The 12396-nt window shown below is 44.6% G+C and overlaps 1 protein-coding gene across 1 annotated transcript in view; it reads left to right on the forward strand.

Annotated features, from left to right (window-relative positions):
• Nucleotides 1–12396, forward strand: part of WNK2 (WNK lysine deficient protein kinase 2) — a 157765-nt gene that overhangs the window by 106395 nt on the left and 38974 nt on the right. The window contains exons 20-23 of the mRNA XM_029203954.1: nt 8232–9055; nt 9346–9415; nt 11305–11387; nt 11484–12175. Coding sequence (XP_029059787.1) covers nt 8232–9055; nt 9346–9415; nt 11305–11387; nt 11484–12175 — 1669 coding nt within the window. The remainder of the gene's footprint in view (nt 1–8231; nt 9056–9345; nt 9416–11304; nt 11388–11483; nt 12176–12396) is intronic.

Here is a 12396-nt window from a genome sequence, read left to right on the forward strand (position 1 = left end):
TCTGGTGGCATCTTTAGGATTCTCTGTGTATAGTATCATGTCACCTGCAAAGTGTGACAGTTTTACTTCTTCTTTTCCAATTTGTATTCCTTTTATTTCTTTTTCTTCTCTGATTGCCGTGTGTAGGACTTCCAAAACTATGTTGAATAATAGTGGTGAGAGTGGACATCTTTGTCTTGTTCCTGATCTTAGAGGAAATGCTTTCAGTTTTTCACCAATGAGAATGATGTTTGCTGTCCGTTTGTCATATATGGCTTTATTATGCTGAGGTAGGTTCCCTCTATGCCCACTTTCTGGAGAGTTTTTATCATAAATGTGTGTTGAATTTTGTCAAAAGCTTTTTCTGCATCTATTGAGATGATCCTATGGTTTTTATTTTTCAATTTGTTGATATGGTGTATCACATTGATTTGCATATATTGAAGAATCCCTGCATCCCTTGGATAAATCCCACTTGATCATGGGGTATGATCCTTTTAATGTGTTGTTGGATTCTGTTTCCTAGTATTTTGTTGAGGATTTTTGCATCTATATTCATCAGTGATAATGGCCTGTAGTTTTCTTTTCTTGTAGTATCTTTGTCTGGTTTTGGTATCAGGGTGATGGTGGCCTCGTAGAATGAGTTTGGGAGTGTTCCTTCCTCTGCAACTTTTTGGAAGAGTTTGAGAAGGATGGGTGTTAGCTCTTCTATAAATCTTTGGTAGAATTCACCTGTGAAGCCATCTGGTCCTGGACTTTTGTTTGTTGGAAGATTTTTAATCACAGTTTCAATTTCATTACTTGTGATTGGTCTGTTCATATTTTCTGTTTCTTCCTGGTTCAGTCTTGGAAGATTTTACCTTTCTAAGAATGTGTCCATTTCTTCCAGGTTGTCCATTTTATTGGCATAGAGTTGCTTGTAGTAGTCCCTTAGGATGCTTTGTATTTCTGTGGTGTCTGTTGTAACTTCTCCTTTTTCATTTCTAATTTTATAGATTTCAGTCTGCTTCCTCTTTTTCTTGATGAGCCTGGCTAATGGTTTATCAATGCTGTTAATCTTCTCAAAGAACTAGCTTTTAGTTTTATTGATCTTTGCTATTGTTTTCCTTGTTTCTATTTCATTTATTTCTGCTCTGATCTTTATGGTTTCTTTCTTTCTGCTACCTTTGGGTTTTGTTTGATCTTCTTTCTCTAGTTCCTTTAGGTTTAATGTTACATTGTTTGAGATTTTTCTTGTTTCTTGAGGTAGGCTTGTATAGCTATAAATTTCCCTCTTAGAACTGCTTTTGCTGCATCCCATAGATTTTGGATCATTGTGTTTTCGTTGTCTCTAGGTATTTTTTGATTTCCTCTTTGATTTCTTCAGTGATCTCTTGGTTATTTAGTAACATATTGTTTAGCCTCCATGTGTTTGTGGTTTTTGTTCTTTTTCCCTATAATTGATTTCTAATCTCACAGCATTGTGGTCAGAAAAGATGCTTGATATGATTTCAGTTTTCTTAAATTTAGTAAGGCTTGATTTGTGACCCATTATGTGATCTATCCTGGAGAATATTCCGTGCACACTTGAGAAGAAAGTGTAATCTGCTGGTTTTGGATGGAATGTCCTATAAATATCAATTAAATCTATCTGGTCTGTTGTGTCATTTAAAGCTTGTTTTTCCTCATTAATTTTCTGTTTGGATGATCTGTCCATTGGTGTAAGTGAGGTGTTAAGTTCCCCCACTATTATTGTGTTACTGTCGATTTCCTCTTTTATAGCTGCTAGCAGTTGCCTTACATATTGAGGTGCTCCTATGTTCGGTGTATATATATTTATAATTGTTATATCTTCTTCTTGGATTGATACTTTCATTATTATGTAGTGTCCTTCCTTGTCTCTTGTAACATTCTTTATTTTAAAGTCTATTTTATCTGATATGAGTATTGCTACTCCAGCTTTCTTTTGATTTCCATTTGCATGGAATATCTTTTTCCATCCCCTCACTTTCAGTCTGAATGTGTCCATGGGTCTGATTTGGGTCTTTTGTAGACAGCATATATATGGGTCTTGTTTTTGTATCCATTCAGCAAGCCTGCGTCTTTTGGTTGGAGCATTTATTCCATTCACATTTAAGGTAGTTATTGATATGTATGTTCCTATGACCATTTTCTTAATTGTTTTGGGTTTGTTTTTGTAGGTCCTTTTCTTCTCTGTGTTTCCCACTTAGAGAAGTTCCTTTAGCATTTGTTGTAGAGCTGGTTTGGTGGTGCTGAATTCTCTTAGCTTTTGCTTGTCTGTAAAGCTTTTGATTTCTCCGTCAAATCTGAATGAGATCTTTGCTGGGTAGAGTAATCTTGGTTGTAGTTTCTTCCCTTTCATCACTTTGAGTATATCATGCCACTCCCTTCTGGCTTGTAGAGTTTCTGCAGAGAAATCTGCTGTTAACCTTATGGGAGTTCCCTTGTATGTTACTTGTCATTTTTCACTTGCTGCTTTCAATAATTTTTCTTTGTGATTTTTGCCAATTTGATTACTGTGTGTCTCGGCATGTTTCTCCTTGCTTTTATCCTGTATGGGACTCTCTGCACTTCCTGGACTTGGGTGGCCATTTCCTTTCCCATGTTAGGGAAGTTTTTGACTATAATCTCTTCAAATATTTCCTCTGGTCCTTTCTCTCTCTCCCCTCCTTCTGGGACCCCTGTAATGTGAATATTGTTGTTTTTAATGTTGTCCCAGAGGCCTCTTAGGCTGTCTTCATTTCTTTTCATTCTTTTTTCTTTATTCTGTTCCGTGGCAGTGAATTCCACCATTCTGTCTTCCAGGTCGCTTATCCGTTCTTCTGCCTCAGTTATTCTGCTATTGATTCCTTCTAGTGTATTTTTCATTTCAGTTATTGTGTTGTTCATCTCTGTTTGTTTTTTAATTCTTCTAGATCTTTGTTAAACATTTCTTGCATCTTCTCAATCTTTGCCTCCATTCCTTTTCGAGGTCCTGGATCATCTTCACTATCATTATTCTGAATTGTTTTTCTGGAAGGTTGCCTGTCTCCACTTCACTTAGATGTTGTTCTGGGGTTTTATCTTGTTCCTTCATCTGATACATAGCTCTCTGCCTTTTCATCTTGTCTGTCTTTCTGTTAGTGTGGTTTTTGTTCCACAGGCTGTAGTATTGTAGTTCTTGCTTCTGCTATCTTACTTTGTTCTTTTTTTTATGGCTGTAGTATTCCATTGTATATCTGTACCACTTCTTCCTTTTCTTTGTACCACATCTTCTTTGTCCATTTATGTGTCAATGGACATTTAGGTTGTTTCCATGTATTAGCTATTGTGAATAGTGCTGCTATTAACGTAGGGGGTGCATGTATCTTTTTGAATTATAGTTTTGTCTGGATATATGCCCTGTAGTGGGATTGCTGGATCATATGGTAAGTCTATTTTTAGCTTTTTGAGGAACCTCCATACTGTTTTTCATAGTGGCTGCACCAACTTACATTCTCAACAACAGTGTAGGAGGGTTCTCTTTTCTCTACATCCTCTCCAGCATTTATTATTTTTAGACTTTTTAATGATGGCCATTCTGACTGGTTTGAGGTGGTACCTCATTGTAGTTTTGATTTGCGTTTCTGTAATAGTTAGCAATGTTGAACATCTTTTTATATGCTTGTTATTGGCCTGTAATTCTTTTGTAGTATATTTTTCTAGGTTTGGTATCAGGGTAATGGTGGCCTCGTAGAATGAATTTGGGAATGTTCTCTCCTCGTCAGTTTTTGGGATAGTTTGAGAAGGCTAGGTATTTGCTCTTCTTTATATATTTGATAGAATTTCCCTGTGAAGCCATCTATCTTGTCCTGGACCTTTGTTTGCTGGGCGTTTTTTGATTATGAATTCAATTTCACTACTAGTGACCAGTCTATTCAGATTGTCTATTTCTTTCTGATTCAGTCTTAGAAGATTTTGTGGCTCTAGGATTTTTTATCCACTTTTAGGTTGTCCAGTTTGTTGCTGTATAACTGTTCTTATGATTTTTCATACCTCTGTGATATCAGTTGTAATTTCTCCTCTTTATTTCTTATTTTGTTTGAGTCCTCTCTCTTTTTTTCTTAATGAGCCTTGATAAAGTCTTATCAATTTGGTTTGTCTTTAAAAAAAAAACGAAAAAAAAACAAGCTCTTGTTTTCATTGATTATTATGTTGTTTTTTGGTCTCTGTTTTATTCATTTCTTCTCTGATCTTTATTATTTCTTTTTTCTGCTGGCTTTGTTTGTTCTTTAATTCCTTTGGACAGTAAATTCAGTTATTTATTTGAGATTTTTCTTTCTTTTTGAGGTAGGCCTATATTGCTATAAACTCCCCTCTTAGAACCACTTTTCAGTGTCGCATAGATTTTTGAAAGTTGTGTTTTTATTTTCATTTCTCCAGATGTTTTCTGATTTCCTCTTTGATTTTTTCGTTGACCCATTGTTTTTATAATAGGATATTGTTTAATCTCCATATGTTTTGTTTTTTCCATTTTTATTCCTGTAATTGAATCCTAGTTTCATACTCTTGTTGTCAGAAAAAATGCTTGATGTAATTTCTGTTTTCTAAATTTGTTAAGACTTGTTTTGTGGCCTAGCCTGTGATCTGTCCTGGAGAATGTTTCACATGCACTTGAACAGAATGTATATTGTGCTGTTTTTGGATGGAACGTCCTGTATGTATCTATTAAGGCCATCTGGTCGAATGTGTCATTTAAGACCACTATTTCCTTATTGATTTTCTTTCTATATGATATGTCCCTTGATGTAAGTAGGGTGTTATAGTCTCCTAATATTATTCTATTGTCAATTTCTCCTGTTAATATTTGCTTTCCATATTTAGGTGCACCTATATTGGGTTATATTGTCTTCTTGTATTGATCACTATATCATTATATAATGCCCTTCTCTGTCTTTTCTACACTTTCTTCTAAAATCTAATTTGTAAGATATGAGTATCACTACCAGCTTTCTTATCATTTTCATTTCCATGAAATATCTCTTTCCATCTCCTCACTTTTAGTCTGTGTGTCTTTCACTCTAAAGAGAGTCTCTTGCCCATAGGTGGGTCTTGTTTTTTATCCAGTCATCCACTTTATGTATTTTGATTGGAACATTTAGTCCATTGACATTTAAAGTAATTACATATAGATGTGTACTTAACTGCCATTTTGTTGCTTGTTTTCTGGTTGTTTTTGTCATTCTATATTATTTTCTTCTTCTTTTAGTTTCTTCCCTTGTGGTTTGATGATTTTCCTTAGTGGTACGCTTGTCTTACTTTCTTCCTATTTTTTGTGTATCTATTGTAGGATTTTGATTTGTGGTTACCTTGGGGTTCATATATGTTGACCTATATATCTACTTGTTTTAAACTGGTAGTCATATAAGTTCAAACACATTCTAAAAAATCTACATTTTTTTACTCCTCTCCCCCACATTTTGTGGTGTTTTTTTTTTTTTGGCCGTGCTGAGCGACATGCGGGATCGTAGTTCCAGGACCAGGGATCAAACCTGTGCCCCCTGCAGTGGAAGCGTGGAGTGTTAACCACTGGACTGCCAGGGAAGTCGCCACATTTTGTGTTTTTGATGTCATATTTACATCTTCATGTTTATCCCTTAGCTGTTTATTGTAGTTATGGTTGACTTTCTAATTTTTGTCTTTTAATCTTGTACTAACTTATGTAAACAGCTGATCCACAGCCTTTACTATATATTTGCCTTTACTAGTGGGATTTTTCCTTTCCTATAAATTTTTACATCTTGTTGTAGCCTTTTTTTTTCCACTTGGAGAAGACCTTTTAAGACTTCTTTTAGGGTGGTTTAAGTATTGATGAACTCTTTTAGTTTTTCCTTATCTGAGAAGTTCTTTGTTGCTCTTTTAATTCTGAATGATAATCTTGCTGGGTAGAGTATCCTAGGTTGTAGATTTTGCCCTTTCAGCACTTTAAATATGTCATGCCATTCCCTTCTGGCCTGCAAAGTTTCTGCAGAAAAATCAGCTGATACATTTATGGGTGTTCCTTTGTATATGACTGTTTTTTTCTTGCTGCCTTTAAATTGTCTCTTTGTCTTTAACTTTTACCATTTTAATTATGGTACATTTTGGTGTGTGTCTCTTTCAGTTAATCTTGTTTGGGGCATTCTCTGCTTACTGTACCTGGATACGTTTCTTTCTGCAGGTTTAGGAAGTTTTCAGCCATAATTTCATCAAATACATTTTTGACACTTTTCTCTCTCTTTTCTCTCTCTTTTCTTCTGGAGCCCCTATAATGCAAATGCTAGTATGCTTGATGTTGTCCTAGAGGTCCCTTAAAGTGTTCTCAGTTTTTTATATTCTTTTTCTGTTCTGATTGGATGATTTCCATTATTCTCTCTTCCAGATCTCTTATGCATTCTTCTGTATCACTTAATCTGCTATTAAATCTTTGTAGTGTGTTTTTCATTTCAGTTGTTGTGTTCTTCATCTCTGTTTATTTTTTATATTTTCTACTTCTTTGTTAAAATTCTTACTGTGTTCATCTATTCTTTTCCTTAGTTCATTTAGCATTCTTTTTACTAATGCCTTGAACTCTTTCTGGTAAATTATTTATCTCTGTTTCATTAGTTGATTTTTCAGGTTTCTTTATTTTCATCATTTTTTCATTTCAAACAGATTCCCCTGTATTTGCATTTTGCTTAACATTGTCTCTATGAAATTAGGTGAAACAGTTACCTGTCTTGGTCTTGGAGGGTTGTACTTGTGTGGGAGCATCTCTATGCAGTCTGTCTGCCCAGTGGCTTTGGCGGGAGAGCTGGATCTGAAGTGAGCATTGGTCATGTCTTCCCCCAGAGTGCGCTGACTGGTATCACCTTGGTGGTAGGTGGGCATGGAGATGGAGAGGGTGGAGGCAGAGCCAGATATGATCTGGGGCTGCTTCTAAGCTCAGTGGTCATCACTGCCCTTTTAGGAGCGGTGTCTGGTCCCGAGGTCTGGAGCCGAATCCCTGAGGGTGGGGTCTGAGCTACCTCCTTTCCCTCTAAGTGTGTGCTCTTCACCCTCCCGACAATGGCACCTTTGCACCAGTGGAGATCCATGCTGGAGCAAGAGTGTCTGAGTGGTGCCTGATGTAGGCCAGTGTGTGTGCTGGTGCTGTCCCTGCCCACCAGTCAGAGCTCCAGTCTAGACTGATTTGCCACCTCTGTGAACACAGTAATGGCTGCTTCCACCCCATTCAGATGCAGGACTGGGTCAGAGCCAGCTCTGTCTCCCACAAATGCACACTTTACTCCGTGACAGCAGCCTTTGACCTAGTGGGAAGCTGTGCTGGAGCTAGAGGTGCCAGAGTGGGTGTTCAGTGTGGGCTAGGGCACGTGTTGGAACAGTTGACCAGAGTCCCAGGCAGTTTCAATCTGCTTCCTCTGTCTTGTTCCTAGGAGTAAGCAAGAGTGTTCACACTCTTCACAAGTGAATTCTAGGATTGTTGTAGCCCAATATGTGTTCAAACGGCTCACTCCCCAGGGAGGATCTCCAAGCCCTTGTAATCCCTCTCTACTCTGTGTCCCCTCCTAGGGGTGCCAGTTCTGACCTGATCGCTTCTTACCCAACTCCATGTGGATCTTTACTGCCTTGGTTGTATAAGAGTCTTCCTGCCAGTCTTTGGTTTGATTTTAGTGAGAATTGCTCCACATTTGATATATTTTTGAAGTGTTCATAGAAGGAGGTGAACTAGTAGAAGGTGTCCTTCTATTCCTCCATCTTGATCTCCTCTCTCTGGTCTGAGCTTCTGATCTTACCAAAGCACAGTGTCGGGTTCATCAGAAGTTCCTGCTCACTCCAGGGCAGGGGAGTGTGTACAGCTCACTACTTAGATTTTATAATTTCATTTTACAATTTTGTGGAATGGACCAGTGCAAGGGTGACCAGAGCCATATTTTTATGGAGCTGGAATGACAGTCGACAGACAGGTGATGGGTTATGCCTGATGGCCTAGTGCTACAGAAAAATCAGAAGGAAGGTGTGGGTGTGCTAGTGCAGCTGGATGGGACACTGCTGGTGCATAGCCTGAGGTGGGAAGTGGGGCTGCGGGAAGACCTGTGCAAGATGTCTCAGGCAGAGGCCAGCACCTGCATGACGTTGGCATGTCTGAGAAAAGGAGAGAGGACTGGTGTGTAGGGCACCGCCAGCTCATAGCAAACATCTTTTTGGCTAGTGAAGTGCCAGGTAAATAGGACCAGAATAGGTTAGTATAGAGGCATTTTTCCTATTTCTTCTAGATCCAGTGTTCTCTAAAGACCAGCTGTCTTCGAAGGAAAAACCCAGCTTCTCGGCTAGTCTGCAGCTTTTGAGCCAAGCAGGCCCCAAGGACCCTCCTGGTGGTGCACCATCCCCTTTGGTGCCATCATCCCCTCCTGTGACTGCTGTGCCCCAAGACATGGCCCCACCAGCTGCCAGTCCTAAGCCAGAGCCAGCAACAGGGGCTGCCATGCAGGCAGGGGTCCCAGGGACCCCTCAGGGGCCGGCCAGTGAGCATAAGACCCCCTGGCTACTGGTGGAGACTCATGATGCCCAGCTTCCTGCACAGGCCCCTGGCACAGGCCGAGGGCCTTGTGCCCCATCTCTGGAGGCCCCATCCCACTCCACGGGTCTGGGGGATCCTGGCTCAGCCAGAGAGCCCAGCACCAGGGGGGAGCCCCTGTTGGCTTTGGCCCCTGTGTCTGGTGCCCCTGGCGGGGCCCCTCAGCCCACCCTGGGCCAGCCCCTTCCTCCACTCCCCTCTGTGGTGGGGGCCATCAGCCTGGCCACTCCCCAACTTCCCAGCCCCCCGCTGGCACCTACCGCCCCCCCTCAGCCGCCCTCAGCCTTGGAGTCAGATGGGGAAGGGCCACCCCCAAGGGTGGGCTTCGTGGACAGCACCATCAAGAGCCTGGATGAGAAGCTGCGGACTCTGCTCTACCAGGAGCATGTGCCCACCTCTTCAGCCTTGGCCGGGACCCCTGTGGAGGCAGGTGACCGAGACTTCACCCCGGAGCCCCCAAGAGGGGACGAACCCCGCACAGAGGCCTCTGGGGGTGACCTGGCCCTGCTGCCCCAGCCTGCGGTGAGTACCACCTCACCCAGAGGCACTGTCCCCAGGTGGGGGTCTGGACAGGGGCAGGGACTGACTCTAACCCAGGCCAGTAGGCATCCTGGCCATATAGAGCCGCCTTACCCCAGCCCAGGCCGTCCTGTTCTCAGGGACCCCTGCCTGACCCACCCGTGCGTGTTTTGCTCGAGTGGCCTAGGGAGGAGGAGCCCAGCCTTTGGACTGGGGGAGAGGATTTGCAGTTTTGCTGCAGAGGTGTTAGCAAGTGAGGCTCACAGCTCTTTCCTTTTTGTTTCTTTCTTCAGTTGGAAAAGTCAGAAACAGCCCTTGGGTTAGATGTCACGTTGGAGCAGGCCACGTCCTTGCCAGTGACAGGTAACAAGCCATAGGCGCTACCAGCCTTCCTTACTCTGAAACATTCTGCCTCTTTACCCTTCATCCCCACAGCATCTTGGATGGGACCCAGATGTGGCAGGAGCTCATCATGATAAAGCCTTAGTTAAAACCCACTGAGTTCTAGCACAAACCATGTATTCACACTCCAGGGAGAGAAAGTCCTCTGTCTGTGGAAATGGGTGAAAGCCCTGTTGACTACGTGTTGGGATGTTATCAGGGCCTCTCTGGCCCCCCAGTGCTCTCAGTATATTCTGGTGGACACCCCTAGCTTCCATTTCTTTAGAAGGTTACAAGATGATTGTTTATATTTTGGACAGAGTACAGGGCTGGGGCTGGGGAGTTCCAGCAGGTCCACGGGAGCTGCCAGGCTGGAGCCATCTGTGAAGTTCTGAAACAGGATTTCCTCCGTGGCTCCTGGGTATTATGCATCTCTGCAGGAACTCTCGCTGTAGTTCTCATTTCATTATCTGAGCACCTGTGTTTCAGCCCAAGGGAGTTGGTCTGACCTTCTAAGGTGTTGGTTCCTTCTTGGCCTGGAATTTCTTGGGAGATTAGCAAGATAAGGAGCCAGCTGACCTTGTAACGGGACCCTGGGTGTGTGTCAGTGGCAGGCACAGCCCCCCAGTTCACAGAGCAAGGGGAGTGGACCGTTGGATTCTGGCTAGACCCGTAGACAGGGCATTCTCTTATAGATGCCACACTTGAGAGGGGTGAGGCAGCTGTAATTGGGGTCAGAAGCTGTAGCATATGATGTTTACCTGGGGAAGATGAGGGTCATGGGGTGAAGCAGGAGTGTGCTGGGGAAGGGAGAAGGCGAGAGGTGGTACCTGAGTGCCTGCTCCATCTCCTGACTTCTGTCCGTGAGATGTGTACCATGGGCCTCCTTCTGCAGCATCAGTGGCTTCAAGTGCTGGGACCTTCCAGAGTACAAAACTCATAGGAGAGTTCTAAGGAGACAGATTCTAGTTTGGAAGAGGTGAACTTTTCTGGCAGTCAGAGCTGTTGGTAATGAGCCTCCTGTCCCTGGAAGTGTGCAAAGCAAGGTTGGAGGATCCCCGCCACAGGCACGTGGGGAGGAGTGTCATGTGTTGCCTAGGGTTGGGGTTGCATGACAGACGGGTCTAGGTCTTCCCAGGAATCTGTGAGGGGGGCAGCCCCCCAGCCTGGCTGGAGGCTCTGTCAGCCCCTGTCACCACCCCCAACCCCCCACAGCATGTCAGTCCAGCTCGGGTTAACGCACAGCCTCAGCTTTCTCTTGCTGTGTGCAGGTCTCAGCTCAGGCCAGACTCCCACACATGAGGTCCTTCTGCTTCTGTTGTTTACTCTTCACAGCAACCTGGGAAGGCTGATCAGAAATATCACCTGTAGATGGGGAACTGAGACAGCCTCAGATGACGGGGACCTTCCCTAGACATTGGGGCAGCAGGGTTAGGAATTAGCCTTATTGATCTGATTTTCCGGGACCTCATAAGACCCTTTTATCATCGGAACATGTCAGGGAGAGAGAAGGTGATGCCATCAGGTGATAGAGATATCAGGTGAGACAGGGTGACATCATCAGGGGTCTAGAGAGGACAGGTGAGACAGGTGATAGTCATCAGGTATGTAGAGGGCCTGGCTGTGCCTGAGGGTCTGGAGCAGGGGTCTTCAGGGACCTGAGTGGTGTTGGGCTGATGTCTCCCTGCTTTTCTGGGTTCTAGGGAATCTCCTGTGAAGTGACAGGGTTAGGATGTCAGTAGTTTTCGTTTTCCTAGCTGCACACACATCTTCTCAGTGCCACTCCCTTTCTCTTCTGACTGGCTGCTTTTGGGCCATTCCTGCCCTTGTTCTCTGTACCAGCCTGAGTAATGATTTTGATGTTCCTACAGCAGAATCACCTTTGAGCAGCATGCTGGGCTGTGAAGGAGGACAGGTGGCCTCAGATTCGCCCGTAGTACCCAGTGTCCCCCAGGTAAGGAGTTTTCTCCAGTGAGACGCTCAGTGGGTTGGCGGGCTTGCTCTCTGATGGTGTTTGTGTGGAATCTTTTCCTTTCCACTGTTTCCCAAGGATGCCCCTGCTTCTGCCATCCCTGCACGTCTGGAGCCCACAGATTGGACCAGCAGGGTCCCTGGGGAAACCTTGGCCGAGTCCACGCAGAGCTGCCCGGGGACATTGACTCAGCGTGGCCTGGAGAGCCACCCCCAGACACACAGCACTCTGATCTCGGGATCCCCTCAGAAGTGGCCAGGGCAGCAGGATGGCAGCTCGCCAGCCAAAACTGTGGGCCGGTTCTCAGTGGTCAGCACCCAGGATGAGTGGACTCTGGCCTCCCCCAGTAGCCTGCGGTACTCAGCCCCACCTGACGTGTACCTGGACGAGGCCCCCCACAGCCCAGACATGAAGCTGGCTGTGCGGCGGGCACAGACAGCCTCCTCCATTGAGGTCGGCATGGGCGAGCCCATGTCCAGTGACTCTGGGGACGAGTGCCCTCGAAGGAGGCCCTCCATGCAGAAGCACACCTCCCTGCCTGGCAGCGGTGGTGGTGTGGCCAGTGACTTTGTGAAGAAGGCCACTGCCTTCCTGCACAGGTCCTCTCGGGCTGGCTCCCCAGGCCTGGAGACACCCAGCAGGATGGGCGTGAAGGTCCCCACCATCAGCGTGACCTCCTTCCACTCCCAGTCCTCCTACATCAGCAGTGACAATGACTCAGAGATCGAGGATGCTGATATCAGGAAGGAGTTGCAGAGCCTTCGAGAGAAGTAGGTCCTGCGGACCAGGTCGGGTCCGGGCCATGGTGTCAGGGAAGTGTCCGGCAGCTGAAGTCCAGGTCCTGCCATGTGCACTTTGAGCTGTCTGGGCCGGGTGACAGGGTACAGGTGATGTCCCTGCCGTCAGACCTGGTCCCTGGTCTCTGAGGGCCACACCTCCCCTCATCCTTTGACCTCACACACAGGCCTTGCTCACACTCGCTTTCTCCCCC

This window comes from Monodon monoceros, unplaced genomic scaffold (assembly GCF_005190385.1).
Source record: "Monodon monoceros isolate NGI ecotype Baffin Bay Population unplaced genomic scaffold, NGI_Narwhal_1 Super_Scaffold_5, whole genome shotgun sequence".
Classification (NCBI taxonomy): Eukaryota; Metazoa; Chordata; class Mammalia; order Artiodactyla; family Monodontidae; genus Monodon; species Monodon monoceros.